Raw genomic sequence first — 15,233 nt, 5'->3', positions numbered from 1 at the left:
AAGCCGATGGGTGTTTAACGGGGTGAAGCCCTGGGGGTAAGCGACCCCCCCCGCTGGCCCGGGCCCCCTCGCGCCCGCCCCAGCGCGCAGCCCGGGCGGGACGGCGGCAGCAGCCTGCGAGAGGGACCCCCGGGACCGCCCCCGCCCCGCTCCGCCGCGCATCCCGCCCGGCTCCCGACGCCCCGCGGGGCGCCCGCGGCTGCGGCGGGGGGGGGGGAGCGGGGGCGCTGCCGCCGCCGGCGCCCCCTGGCGGCCCCCGCCGCGCTCGGCCGGCGGCATCGCGGCGCGCAGGGGCGGTCGCCGCCGCACACGGCTCCGAGGGGGCACCGCCGCCGCCGCCGCGCCGTGACGGGCCGGGCCGGGCCGCGGCGGCAGCCGTGAGCTGGGGGTGCGCGGGGCGGCGACGAGCGGGGAACAAAGGGGATCGAGGCGGCGCAGCGGCGGCTCCGCCGGGGGGAGGCACCGGCTGGGCGCGGGGGGTGTGGGGAGGAGGAGGGTCGTCAAACTGCTGCCACTTCGTCGACCGTGAGCGCACTCGCTGGCGGCGGCGGCGGCAGCCCGCCCCTCGCTGCATGGCAGCCCAGTGAGGGAGGAGCGGGCGAGGGTCTGGCGCTGCCCGGAAGCCGAGGGAGCCAGCGCCGGCGGCAGCAGCGCCCGCCGCCCTCCCGCCGGGATGCGCCCCGCTCTCCGCTGAGGCGCAGCCCCGCCGCGATGCTCTCCCCCGAGCGCCACCGCCACCACCGCCACCCCCCGCCGCCGCAGCCGCCGCCGCCGCCGCACCACCCGCCGCAGCCCAGCCATGTCGTGGCCACCATCGAGAACCTGCCGGCGGAGGGCGGCAGCGGCGGCGGCAGGAGCGGCATCTCCGCGCCCTCCTCCAGCGTGCGCCAGAGGATCAGGAAAGTGCTGAACAGGTGAGCCCGGGGGAGGGACCGGCGCTCCGGCGGCGCGGCAGGGCACGGCGCGGCTCGCCGCCTCGCTGCCGCTCGCCCTGGGGCGCGCAGGTCCCGGGGGCGGCCGTCGGGGGAGCCCCGGCCCGGCCCCTTCGGCGGCGTGGGGCGGGGAGGCACGGGGGCTCCGGCGGGGCGGCTGGCCCGGGCTGGCAGCGCCTTTCCCGGCGGAATCCGCGGGCAGGGGGCGGCGGCGCGGAGTCTCCCCCGGCCCATTGTTGCCTGTGAGGCGCGGCCCCAGCCCGCTCCCTCCCCGCCGGCACCGGTGCCGATGCCGGTCGCACCTGCCCGGCCCGCAGGCACACCCCCCTCGGCGCTCCTCCCGCCAGCCGCGGCTCCCCGGCCCCCGTGGCGGACCCGCGGGGGGCGGCGGGCGGAGGCAGCCGACCTCCCGCTGCCGCAGCCCGGCCGGTGGCGGAGGCGCCGCCGGGGAAGTTGGAGCGCGGGCGCCGGCCGGGAGGGGCGGCGGGGAAGGGAGGGGGCGGCCCCCGGTCCCGGCGGGGGTCCGCCAGCCGCGGCCGGGCGGGGCCTGGTGCTCCGGGCGGCCGGGCGGCCCCGGGTGGGGTTTTTGCCCCATCCCCGGCCAGCTGGCGTGGTCAGGGAGACGCAGGCTCCGGCCGCGGGAGCTGGATGCCGGCGAGGTGCGGGCTGCTCGGTCCGCCGGGGCGGGTGGCTCAGCACTGGCAGTGCGAGGGCAGGAGAACTGCAGGGTACCCGGGGTAAATTATTTCAGCGAACGCACAAGAAACCACTGGAACGTCTGACTTAAATCCGTGGCGCTCTCATCTTTGCCAGTTGTTTCTTCTGCACTGCATTCGATTAGGGCTGAGGTTTTTGGTACAAAACAAGAGTCTATCCAGAGCCTAACTGGTTGCACTTCTCCAGGAGGGAAGGGGCCTCAGAGCTCCTGTCTGAAAAGCCAGCTGAAGCCATCACTTCTGCCTAATGACTTTTACGTGCTAAATAGAGTGGTTGCAGCGTTATGAGCAGCAATGGGATGGTGCGCACCAGCACCGGCCTCATTGTCCCCGCTTTAGTTTCGGATACGTGTGGTGTGGATGAGCTACCAAGAGAAACAGCTCTTCTGCCTGGGTATGCTGCTTTTGAAGATGAAGGTCATTGAATCTTTCGAGCTTTTAAACATTAGGAAATCATCGTTGTCACTGTCTTTGTTACAAATGCCTGAAGGTATTTGATTGCTCGTAGATCATTGCTATGATATGCAGTTAATTGTTACCGTTCTAGGAGGATCCTCAAAAGCATTGGTAAGGGAGGAAATACTTATCCTTTGTTATTCGACCATGAGAAGGATTGAAAAGAAGTCGACACAAGTAAGAGCTGCTTCAGCTCAAACTGAGTTACACCTTTTCTTGTACATTCGCATTTGCAACTCTCACTATAGTAAATTTCACTCAATTTCTCAGCCCAACAGCCTTTGTCATCTTGGGTGTCCTGTGCTTGCAAAATCCTGCTCTCCTTCTGCTTGATCATCCTGATGTGTGTGTCAGTACTGAAATAAGACACTAGAGAAGATTTCTCAGGGGCAGCAAGAGATGTATGAAGATGCGGTGAGGTGTTCAGATACAGAAGCAGTTGGTACTCCAGTTCAAGGGTGGTAATAGTGACCTCTGGGGAGCCATCAAATTGGCCACAGTCATCTTGTCTAGGATGTGTTGGATTAATTAGTATAGTTGAAGCAGTTACCATGCTTATGCATATATATGACCCTCAGCCATAGATAAAGAGTCAAATCATTATTTATTGTTATATATTTATGAATGAAATGAGACTATCTTGATGCTCTGTTTTTTGAAGGGGGAAAAGGATAGAAATTTACTCTGGTGACCAAAGTTCAAATTTTGGTTCTGCTTCGTAAACTTGAATCTAGAAACAAGACCTCCCATTGCCTAGAGGAAAACCCTAACGAGCAGGAACCCAGTCATGGTTTTGTGGACATACCCTTTTCTCCTCCTCAAACAAGAAACAGGAGTAAAATTTTTCCAAATTTCTGTGATTTGTAGAGAGCAAGAAGACTTGTTACTGTGGTGTTTAAAGGCAGCCTTTTCTTTGTGTGAGAGAATCTTTAGCCCACCCCAAAGTCTGTATGGAGGGAAATTTTGCCCGAGTTAGGTTTCCTTTAACTTTACACGCGAACTAATGACTCAGCCCGTGTAATGTCATGGTTTTCATGCAATATTTCTGTTGATGCAGTGAAGTGAATCCTGACACAATGTTTATTTTTTCACCTTCTATAGAAATAATAGCATGTGATGAGTAAAGTAAAGGAAAAAATACGTCTGCCAAATTCCTAAAGAAGCAGGAGTCCAGAACATGCCAAACATTGGTTTCCTCAATGTTTTACTATTGGGAAAGGGTAGCACTTTCTCCATGCTGTGTATACTTTGTGTGCACCATTTGCTTGAGACTCATTTGTGAAAGATTCCTGATTGACTCATTGACTTGAGCTCATGTGATTCAGTTTTCTGCTAGACAGAGTGGGGGCTTTTCAGACAGAGGAACAAAATAAAGTTTGACAGCAGCTGGGTTCGCCAGAAACCTGCTTGTAGCTGGTAGAATCATGGAATCGTAGAATCATAGAATGATTTGGGTTGGAAGGCACCTTTAAATGTTATCTAGTCTACCTCCCTCTGCAATGAGCAGGGACATCTTCAGCTAGATCAGGCTGCTCAGAGACCCATCCAGCCTGACCTTGAGTGCTTCCAGGGATGAGGCATCTGTTACCTCTCTGGGAAACCTGTTCCAGTGTTTCACCACCCTCATCATAAAAAAATCTCTTAATTCTATCGAGTCTGAATCTACCCTGTTTTACTTTAAAACCATTCCCCCTTGTCCAGTTGCAACAGGCCCTACTAAAAAGTCTGTCCTCAAGGAGGGGACAGGCTCTGGTATGGTCAGGGAGGAGACAAGGCAGCGGGACAGTGGGGATAGACACTGGCAGAAACTGAGCATCATTTCTCTTTCGTTTTATATGCAGTAGTTTGGTCACCCAGGCACTTGTTGATTCCAGAATTGCCTTTGAAGGCTTCTCTTAAAATTGCTTTACAAGCTATGGAAACTTACTTTAAGTTCACAACTCTCCTCCCTGTTCACTCAATAGATCCCAAGGTAACAGAGAAACACTGTAACACGAGCACACCTCCCCCCCCCCCCCCCGCCCCCGAGGACGTACTGAAAGCAGAACTGGTTGACTGTGAAAATCTATTTCAGTGATCACAGCAAACACTCCACTCTGAAAAAGTTTCCCATAACAGAAAACCAAAGTAAAACACAAAACTGAAGGGTCAGAATCTCAGAGGACTGGAGATGCTCAATGAAATTGTAGGTTTTACTGGAATAGTTTGGATATAAATTCTGAGTTGCCAATGACAGTGAACAGGACCTGCTGCAACAGGAACAACCTTCCTGCTACCCTGGGAGTCTGGAGAGGGTGACTTGGCATTGCCATTGCATTAAGGGGAAATGTCATGGTGATTACATACTGCAAATATGTTCCTGGACCTGTGACTCACACCTGTGGTCCATGAATCCCATCTGCAGGGCCCTGCCTGGTACCTTCCTTGTGACATTTGCTGAGTAGGTGTCCCTGGCTGACCCTGCCCTGCTATATTTCAGGGGAGAAAAGGCATAACGGCTGCTTGCTTGCTTGCTTCCCCCAAGCCTCTGTGAAGCCAAAATTGGACTCCACCGACTCTGCTTGCAGAGGACCACTTAATAAGCAGTGACTCACCTGCTCTGCATTGCCTCCCACCTATAGCGGGAAGCAAGAAAAAAAGGAGAAAGTCGTGTGGTTTGAAGTTCTGTGGTTCTCAATGCTTCCATCCCAGCACCTGCATATTTCAGAGATAGCTGTTGGTGAGTATGAACTCGCCCTGTCTGGCTGTATCCCAGCACAGAGGGGTGGCTTGTCTCCCTTCCTTGCATTCCCTGGATGACCTGAAGGGTGAAGAGCAGAGAATCACCTGCAAAATGTTGCCTGTGGCCCCTGAAGCCAGGTCGATCTCATGTTGGTAAAGTTGGTTGTCGCCTCTTCAGAGGAACTGGGTGAAGAATAAACATTGCTGAAACACAGGGGGAGCACCTTGCCAAATGATCTCTTTGGGGGATTCTTGCAAGTTATTGATCTAAATGAGAACCAACGAATGATACGTGGACATTATCTCTGTAATCCTAGGCACCAGGACAAGGAGGGAAGATGAAGTTTCTGCAAGGAAAATGAGTTAATACCTTTATATACTATAGCAAAGCTATTTTACCTAAATAAACATGGCTATTCTGTAAAACAAAAAAACCCATACTGTAGCTGTGTCAATGAACTCAGGCCTCCAAAGTAACATCTGAGGCCCTGCTGTTGTATTGCTTTCCTTGGTGTGGACTTTTTTAGAAAGCTGATGGCACATACATTTTTCTGGGTTTACCCACTTCTACCTTACAGTACTTTCTTAACGAATACTTGCTGTAAAATCTAGCCATGCCTTATCTTGCTGTTTCAAGGATGTCTTCATGAGCTTTTTCTTGCTCTTTGTTGCTAAATGGCGCTTCGTATTTTTCAGAAGATTCCTAAAAATCATGTCAGAATATTAGAGACATATTCAACTTGATATCAGAAAATGGAGTAAGAGTAATTTCAGGCACTCAGTCCCATGCCATCTTTCAAATAGCTTTGTAGTTATGTTCTCAGCTCCAGTGAATTGCAAAAGCTTTCTGTGGAGGAGTGTGAGTCTCTACTTCTTTGCTCACTTATTCACCTAATCAGATAAATTTTAGCCTTGTGCATAAAGCCAGTGTATGGTCTAATTACCACTACCTTTCTTAGGAAAAGGAAATAAAAATAATGTTGCTAATAAGAATAAATCATTAAGCTCGGCAGTGATTTACTGAGCAAAATTATACGAAGAAAAGCAATTTGGATTCTTGTCAGAAAGCCCAGCTGTTTGGGTACAGTCTGAGTAAAACATTTTCCTTTTCCTTTTTTGTATGTTACAGGCTCAATTCATCCCTGATAATGGAGTTGAGGAAGAATTTGGCTTGCTAGCTGGCTACCTTTGAACTTGAACTGTGTGTCAGGGCTGCTAATGCTTCAGAGATGAGAGCTGTTTAAATGACACTGCAGGTATCAAATGCTCTAACCCAAGGATTTTTTTTCCTAGTAACACGTATCCACATAGTAAATCAGGCAGAGGGAGTTTATGTGCCAAAAAGAACCTGAAATTGAATAATAATGGAATTGAGGGAACGTATTTCATTGCCCCAAAGCAATAACGCCTTTCAGTTGACTGAACAGAGAGGAAAACAAACCAAATAATTTATGGCATTTTTCCTTAATGAAAAGCAAGTCAAGGATCAAACGTGTAATTTTTGGAATCCAGAAAAAGAGTGAGTATTCATAACCTTCACTTGCTTTACTTTCTTCTTCAAAACAAAAGGATTGACTTCCTGTGGGATTTTTATCTTCTCAAAGTCCACCCAGAATAGCAGTGACTGTAGAAGAATGAGTCTGAGCCCAATTCAGATAGCTGTAGCTTTCCTTTTAGGTAAAAAAATTTATACATTCTGAAGTAAATCAAAGAAAATTAGTTCAGAGCGTAGATAAAGCAATTAGGTTGGCTTTCTTGTACCTCTTAGTATTACTCCTTTTGGTCAGGGAAGTGGGAAGGTTGTATCTGCCCGTCGAAAAGCATCCTGTCAGAGGATATAGAAATCAACTGATGCAAAACTGACCTCCGTTTTCTTTTCTCATTAGTTTACTTCTAATCGCCATTTTGAAAGCCAGTGACCTCTGTGAATCAGCTACATTCCCAATAATTTGGGTGCATAAGGGAAATACCTCTCAAATGGGAGAAAAAGATGCTTTTCCCCTTCCCCTCCAAACAACTTATTTCTGTGAATGCATATTTATTGGAATGCCATAGCGCACTTAAAATGCTTTGATTTAGGAGTGAAGATGAGCTCAGGTACATAAAGCTTCCATGTTTCTGCCTTAGCAGGTATTGGAAGTCTGTCCAGGTATGGTTACCAAGTCTCCGAGTGTGGTTTCCTAACAGGATTTAGACTCAGTGTTGGAAAGCTTTGTCCCCCTTGCCTCACTTTTGCTCCTGAGAATTTGCACCGTAGGAGATACAAGTGATGCTGGCCCTATTCCGAAATAGGAATTGTTTGAAGTGATTTGATATGGTGAAAGTGCACTGTAATCTAAACCTGTCAGCCCACGTACTGATTGGGAAAAGACTTTCCCGGGTGTGTGTGTGTGTGTGTGTGATTTGGCAAGGGGAAATATGTGGGTGTCTTCTGTCTACCTATGACATTCAGAGGGCTGGTACTTACCGCGTGCCTGTCTGTAAGTGGGAATTTTTGACACTGGCTGTGCTGTGGGCTTTGGGAAGGGGTTACTGCCTCTTGAACTAGGGGGGTTTCAAAGGAGCAGCACTGTAAATGGCTCCATAGAGAAAGCTGGAGGAATGGACAGAGTGGCTCTTATGGGATGGACAGAGCAGCTTTAATGTGTTAATGAGGGGAAGGCCAGATGCCAGTAGCTATCAGAAGGGCTCTTTGTGGTTCTGTCGCTGGAGATGGCTGGAGCCTCTGTCCTTATCGTGGTTGTTTCTGCAGGCAGAGGGAAACACTGGGGCTATTAGTGAGGTGTTCCCTTCCTTTAAGTCAGCAGATAGCCTTAAAGATCAGCACTTGAATACTGATTAGGGCTAATTACCAGGAAAGCTTAGGAAAAAGAACTTGCTGAAGAAGCTTGACTTTAAAAAACTACAAAAAATTGCTCCCCAAACCCAGCAACAACAGAAAAGTCATGCTCAAAGGGTTGTGAGCTGAGCTCAAACTCACCTGTTGCAAGAACAGCTGTATGGGGACTCATAAATTGCTATGACTGTAAAGTATGTAAGTATTGGTGGTCGTGAAGTTCATGTTGTGAACTGCTGCATCTACCTGTCTCTGCTTATTTATGTCTGTCATCTGTCTCTCTTGGATTTTTACTGAAAACACACCAGTTTTGAAGCTTGCCTTTCAGCTTTTCTCTGACTTGCTTTCTCTTGTGATTTAAGAAAGCATTTCTTCAATACGTGCTCACTGTCTGTCATTTTTCTCATAGACACCGCATGATTGAATTAGTGGGTTTGACTCCCATGCATCACGTTCTCCTCAGTACGGCTGGAACTAAAGAGCAAGAGACAGAGGAGGGACTGGCCCCACAGCCCGGCCACGCTCGGTGAGAGCACCTGTGCGCAATACTGCGTCGTACTTCTGCAGGGAGTGTGCCTGCTTTTTGGGATGTGCCACAGTGTGTGGCGCTAGCCAAATCATTTCCTAGGTGAGGTAGATGGCCCTTGATCTCACCGGAAAGGTCTGTCCACAAATGATGCCCTGTAGGTGTCACTGTAAAAAATAGTGACACTTATTAAGCCAGCCTTCTGTTTGTAGCTGATACAGTCATTTCAGCCCTTAATTTTAGTTTCCCCTTAGTGTGGTGCTCAGTTGCTTCTTTATACTGCCTTTGCCTGCAGTGACGACGGAGTGGTGCTCCACCTTCAGATAAGTCTGAACTGTGGCGATGTGTAGGAACTTAGGAGCCGGATAGCAAATCTTGTCTTTTGCTTTAACAACTTTTCCTGTCAGAAAATGTAGGTGAGTCAAAACCTTGGCAAGGAGGATTGGATTTTCTCAAGACTGCATGTTCGGCAGGGTTTCTTGTGTCCAGACTAGATATTTTTGGATAGAGAGTGAGTAAGACTTCATGGTAATCTGGCGATGGGAGTATTTATGTAGGAGACCAGGTTTAACTTTGCTTTGCTGCATCCCTGAGGGCTGCTGTGAACCCATGAGATTCTCTTGGGATGAAGAACCTCAAAAGGTCATGGTTTTGTCCTAACGCAAAATGGGAGAGGTTTTGAGAATTAAAAGTTTGGAACCAGAAGATGCTTTTTTGCCCAACTCATCTCCCAGGGCATTTCAGACTTCAAGATGTTCATTTACGAAAGCACACTATGCTTGGAACAGATTGCTGCATCTCTAATACAGATTAATGAGGTAATTTACATCCAGTAGCAAGACCATAACTATTACCTCCCAAGCCCTAGTGTTAATTGCAACCTGTAAGCCAGTATTAGCCGATGACAGAATGAAAACAAAATTTGAAACATTGGTAGTGATGGTCATTAGTTTACTTACCCCTTTTTGGTGTTCATTTGTCAAAGGAGCTGTCACGCCTGTGCCCAGAAGCCTGCTTCACTGTCTTTTATTGGGCTGCATTGAATTTAAAATGGTGGGGTCTTCCATGCCACGTTGGTTCTCATTACTTTTCTTATCTGGCAAGTGTTTTGATGTGACCTAATGTTTTCTGGTTTCCATTTGGTAGAAATGGAGAATGACTTAGGAGGGAACTAAATGTTTCCCCTGTTTGGTGAAATGGAGAGGAAGCAACGTGGGAGGGAGATAGCAGGGTCCATTCCTGCTCTGATACCTCTTCATCAACCTTATCGAAGAGGAACAGAGCTCCACAGCTCCACTCCTGGATCTCTCCAGCCTAATAACTAAAATCCAGATACTGAACGTAGCCTTGGGGCTGCCAGTTCAGACTCTTTCAGTGGAAGGGGGAGTTCGAAGGGTATGGACTGAACGAGAGTGGTGGCTACCAAGCAGAAGTGGGGGGACTTGTCTCTCCCTTTTTTTTTGAAGAGAGGAGGTAGATGTCTAACTCTTCAAGAGGAGCCCTGAAGTGAGTCACTGACAGAGGTCTGATGCTCCAAGGTGGGTAAGGCATAAGCTGTACCCTATCCTATGCTTTCTTTTTTTTACCAAGATTTGGATCTTTATCTGCCTCTGTGGCTATCCCAGGGTACATTGTTCTTCTGCGTGGATGTTTGCTTTTTTTCAATCCCTACGATGATTCAAATGCCAGAAAAAACGTAATAAAATTGAATTAATTGCCTTTTGATTATTCTAAGCCCAGATATTTTATTGAGTTTAAGTAGCTCTGTGTTTTCAGTGGCTTCTGCAGCCTGATTTGGGCCATTTACCTTCTGAAATCTCTTCTTACTAGAAGCTGAGTGCCATAATGAAACTGAGCTGGTGTTTCTTTCTTGTTGCTGCTTTCCTTTTCTCTCTCTGCTGGTGCTACAGATATGAAATGCTTTTGATTATGGTTTCTAAACTCCCTGCTGCCAGTATATTGAGGTCTGTAGGGACTGTCCTGGGTAGACTGAAAGTGAGGAAGGACAGCAAAGAGGAGGTAGGTTGGGAAGAGTTGAGCAGGGAGCTGGAAAATATTTTAATGGGTATGAGACTTGATACTTGAAGGAAATAAAACTTTAATATTGTAGATGTAATTTTCACCACGCTCGGTATGAGGATTAAGTACCACCAGGCAGAAGAAGTTTCTAAGCTTCATGTAACATGGTGGGGAAAAAGGCAGCACCCAAATACATGTGATGATCAGACTGAAGTGCCTCCTCTTTCTCTGTGACCTACCTGTCATGCACAGGTAACTTCCAGTCAGATTTCAGATACTAGACCCCTGCTGTTGGGTGCCTGCTGTACTGAGGGGGATGCTTTGTAGAAAAACAACTGGTTTTCTGGAATTTAGATATCATAATTTGCAGAAGTGCGGTCCAGCTCATCCCAGAGTGGGCAACACCTCTGCGTAGCCCTGGAGACCTTGTTCTGTTGCTTTCTCTAAATGTTCTTCTACCAAAGCTGTTCTGCTTTGATTTAGTGCTCACCAGCATTTTTTGACAGCATACTTCAGTACTTTTTTGGGTCCACTTTGTGGTGGGAGTGGGGGAATCATGTCTTTGAAGAAAATCGGTAAAGTCCAGGACATCTGGAGGACTTAAATCTAGAAGCACAGCGGCAGGGTGGTGTTACAGTTGTCATACGTGTGTGAAGGCACTGCTTACAGGCATTGACAAGGAAAATTCCAGATTTTGTCTTATTTAACCAAAAAGATGACATCTTATCAGAACAACTATTCATTAGGAGAAAGGCACTCAAGGAGTGAGGCAGAGTGAGGTGCAGTGCCATGTGGTGGTTGGAGGGTTGCCAGAAGTGGAAGAGTTTCATTGCATCTATATTAACTAAGTGAAATCCCTGGGATTCAGAGTTTCTCCTGCTTTAAATAGGTTACTTGAGTTTAAGACACCAAATAATTCCCTAATAATTCACTTGAAAAAAGGACTCTGTCTGTGTGTGTGTTTAAGCATGCAATATCTTTTAGGATGAACTACAAGTTACCTGAATTTAACGTCCCATTATAAATAAATACATTCTAGCACATTCTAACTAGTAGAAGAATTTCTGTTAAATTTGATGCCTGAAATTGTTCATACTCATCAATTGGGTAGCTATTACCTTGTTAATGGAACTTATTATTACTCACCTAGATTAATTTATTAGATTTATTTCTGTACTTTTAGAACCTATAGTTGTATTGAGACATGAGCCCGCAGAATCAATACCAATTTCTTTTCTCATTTATGAATGCACTTACTAACATCCAAAATACTGTTACACTTGAGAGTATTTAGCTGCAGTTTGTTTTGAAGCATACGCTCCAACAATTTTAAATTTGTATTTCTTCTTTGTCCTTTAATGATTATTTTTTTTTCTGTATGTGGGCTCTGTTTGAGCAAAATGCCATGCATTAACCATCAAGCGAGTCATGACCATACTCCAGTCATTCGGACTAGTTGTGCAAGATTAGGGCTCTGAGACCAGACCTAATCTTTGAGATGTTTTTTGTCTGCTGTTCTGTGTGGCAGGTCCAAAGCAGGAGAGGGAACAAAGATATGAATGTAACTTACAACTAAGTTGCCTGCCAAATGTGTAATATATTTGCATGTTTTTCTTTGAGCAGCGGCGATGCGTGCGTTTATCTTTCAGAAGCAGTGGTGTTTGACTGAGAAGCAGTAGCAAAGCCCAGCTGAAATGGATAACTGATGTGAGGCTTGTTCACTTGCTTTCAAGAGCGTGAATGTCAGACAGGATCTGCTGAAGGCTGGCAGTGGGGGGGGGGGGGGGGGGGGGGGGGGCAGTGCAGGTACAGAGGAAGAAAGCTATTTGGTCACCTCTGCCATGCCAGCTCAAGACTGGTAGACAGCTGATGGCAGGGAGAGATCAGTCTTCAGGCAGTCCTAACACTGGCATTTCTGTTCCCATTGTGGCATCAGTTGTGCTTGGAGATAATCATCCATCCTTCCTTTGGATGGACCAGGAATGTTCTGTAGATCTTGGGAAGAGAATTGCAGGGGTGGGTTGATGTCAGCCCAGCCTTTAAATCCAATCCAGAGCAGCTTACCGTTTCTGTGGAGAAATCTCCACCAGCTGCAAGTGCAGAGATAATGTTTCATCCAGTGGTCTTGTAAGGTGGCGCTCAGTAAAGCTAACTCTTCTCCAGTCAGCCTTTCTTTGTGGTTTTCCAGTAAAAGTTGCCGTATCCACTCCGTGTGCTGCTCATCTCATCACTTTTTGGGCTGTACTTAACTGCTGCTGTAGCTGCTGCTTGTGCACCAGTGCAGTTGCTGGGTATTAAAATCTTAAGCCTGACAAACAAACACCAGCATGCACAAAAGGACCAGTCTGATGATAAAGGGAAACTGAGGGGAAACAAAACACCCCCAAAACCATCATATGTAAGTATGATGCAGAAGCAGACATCAGAGTTAGAAAGCTGGGGAGGTGGCCTGTGAGTACTATTTGCCTGATTGAGTTGTGGGGTTTGGGACCAAAGCCAGTGTGATTTCTGTCATCTTGTCTGTGCTTGACTAAAAGTTACAGGAGAGCTGGTGGACAAAAAGCAGCCTGACCAACCCGTTGCAGTGATGGGCAGGGTGGGGTGGGCTTTTGCCTGTTCTGTTTTTAGGAGAAGCTTGTATTGCAGCAATGGATGGGGGGAAATACTGTGTTTTGGAAGACTTGGGAAGAAGTTACATACAGTAGCTCCTGATGTACAGGCCAGGATTGGAGACCAGTTAGTTTTTTGGCCTTGGGCAAATCTCTCAACCTCTCTGGGTCTGGTTCAGCACCTGTAAAATGCGGATAATTAAACTTAACTACCTGGAAGAGTTGTTGATTAGTTAATGCTTGTAAAATGCTATACAGTGCTATAAAATACAGTGTAGTATTCAGAAGCATCTGGTCTACAGTTACTGTAGTGCTTTTCTGAAACTTTATGGGCAAACATTTGCCAAGAAACAAAATTACTAATATGTGCAGTACATGTAGGCTTTGGGAGATGAGGGGGCAGCATGTTTTCAAAGGTGTCTAACTTTCCTAAGGTACCTCCTGTTGGAATACAAGGGGAGGTTTCCCTAGGACACCCGCAGTGGTCTGGCATTGAAATGGGTGTTGGATGAGGTGGGGGCTACAGAGGGGGGCTCTGGCAGGTGGCGGGAGAGCTCCTTGTTCCACTCCCAGCTGCTTGTTCTTATTCTTGTTCCTGTCCCCAGCCTCTTCTTTCTTTGTTGTCCTGGGGGAGCTGTTTGTGTGGTGGCATGGGGAACCAGGCTGGTGGCTTGATCCAGATGGGAAAAAAATGGAAAAAAAAATTTCTGTTGTTGTTGGTTTGTATTTCCAGATAGCTGTTCTCTCCAGTGTAGTTTGTCATGTGGCTACAAACACATGGACCAGCACAATGCAAAGGCTGGTACAGGGGTAAGAAGTGTCTGGAGAGAAAGTAGGGCTGGGGCTGCTGAAGCTCTCCTGACACTAGAGATGATGCCAAACACAAAAGATGTTGCCATCCCAGAGGTCTGAAGGTGTGTTAGTGAGCTAACAGTCTTGTGTATGGTACAGCAGCATAAGAGAGGCCATGTGGTGATGAGCTGGTCCTGGCTGAAGCTCACCGTGCTGTATGAAACTCTTGCTAACAAGGGGGAAGGAGCTAAAGATGTGCCAGAGATGAGCCTGTAATAACTTCTGAGATTAGCACCTTGACACTATTATTTGGGACACTTGTGATGTGAATATATGGCACTGTGAGCAATGCACACACACACACGTACGTATTACTTTGGTTTAATAGGAGACTGTAAAAAAAAAAAAAAAAAAAGTGGTGGTGCTAGGAAAACATTTCCTAATCGGCCACTCCCAAATTAATACCTAGTTGTTGTTAGGAGAAGGTGGTGATCTCAGACACTTCACAGAACTGGGGAAGGTAAATATGAGCTAAGGCTGAGAACTGAATTTGTTCTTAAGTCAGCTTCAGGGACTGCCAAAAGGAGGTCTCACTTCTGTCTCTTCTCTGCTCCTGGACAATTTAATCCTTCTGCTTTTGCTAGGCCATGCCTGGTTCCTTTCACATTTCACAGTCAACTCACTAAAACAGCAGTGAATTAACCTGCCTGAAAGAGGTGGTTGTTGCTGCTGCTGGGTCTTCAGCTAACTTTTGAGTAGAGCAGTGCCTGGACTGATGAAAGAACTGAGAGCTGGTGAGCAGGGAATGGGGAGAAGCAGGAGCCAAGGAGACAGAGAAGATGGGGATTGGAGGTAAGAGAAACTAGGAAGAAGGAAGGGAAAGTACCTCTTTCTGTGGCCACAAGGTTTTTATTTGTCTCACTATATTTCAATACTGTGTCTGAGCTAACTGCTTGTTGCTAGGGTCTATAGCTTCCTTCTGCCCATGCTGTCCTGTCTTCTCTCGTTATAAACCCTCGTGCTGATGTTCCTGAGGAGAGTGGTGATGACCCCAGGTGAGAGAGACCTGGTGGGTATCAACAGTTGGTAAACAGTCAGCTGTAGCCAATTCCTCACTCAAATAGGGGGGGAGGGGGAAATGATGTGATTATACCAGGAGAGGAAAAAGAAGGCAGCCTGACATTTGATAGTGTGAGTCTGGATGGAGCTGGTGGAAAAATACAAACTGTTAAGTGCTTGCTGTGCTTTTGGAGGTGGTGGTGTGGTGCAGCTCTAAATGGACAGCAGTCTTCCTTGTTATACCTTCTTTTTATTTATTTTTAGGCAGGGCTGAATTCAGTGGGGATGGGTATTTGTGCAAAACCTTAACATGAGCATGCTCTGTGTTTCCCTGGTGCTAGAAGATGGAACAGGAGCCTTATCCCTGGTACAGCTTTTTTCACAGTAACTGAGAGGTGTGTGTTCATCGGGTCTAAAATCACTATATGTAGTGTGTGGCAGTGCCCCTGTGGGCTTTATGACTCACTTCTGCCGCTCTGGCAAGGTGTACAGTAACCTTGCTGCTGCTACTGATTAGGAAAATAGCAATTGATCGGCAGCCACTGAACTGGTTCATCCCGCTTTCCA

The 15,233-nt window shown here is 47.7% G+C and overlaps 1 protein-coding gene across 1 annotated transcript in view; it reads left to right on the top strand.

Annotated features, from left to right (window-relative positions):
• Positions 1-289: 289 nt before the first annotated feature.
• The window catches only part of SLC35F1 (solute carrier family 35 member F1), a 253,835-nt gene continuing 238,891 nt past the window's right edge, over positions 290-15,233 (top strand). Inside the window, exon 1 of the mRNA XM_040599259.1 lies at positions 290-914. Within this exon, the coding sequence (XP_040455193.1) occupies positions 712-914 (203 nt within the window). The 5' untranslated portion in view covers positions 290-711. The remainder of the gene's footprint in view (positions 915-15,233) is intronic.

This window comes from Falco naumanni, chromosome 6 (assembly GCF_017639655.2).
Source record: "Falco naumanni isolate bFalNau1 chromosome 6, bFalNau1.pat, whole genome shotgun sequence".
In the NCBI taxonomy this organism is placed as follows: Eukaryota; Metazoa; Chordata; class Aves; order Falconiformes; family Falconidae; genus Falco; species Falco naumanni.
Note: the sequence above shows the minus strand (reverse complement) of the source record. Positions and strands in the feature narration are given on the sequence as shown.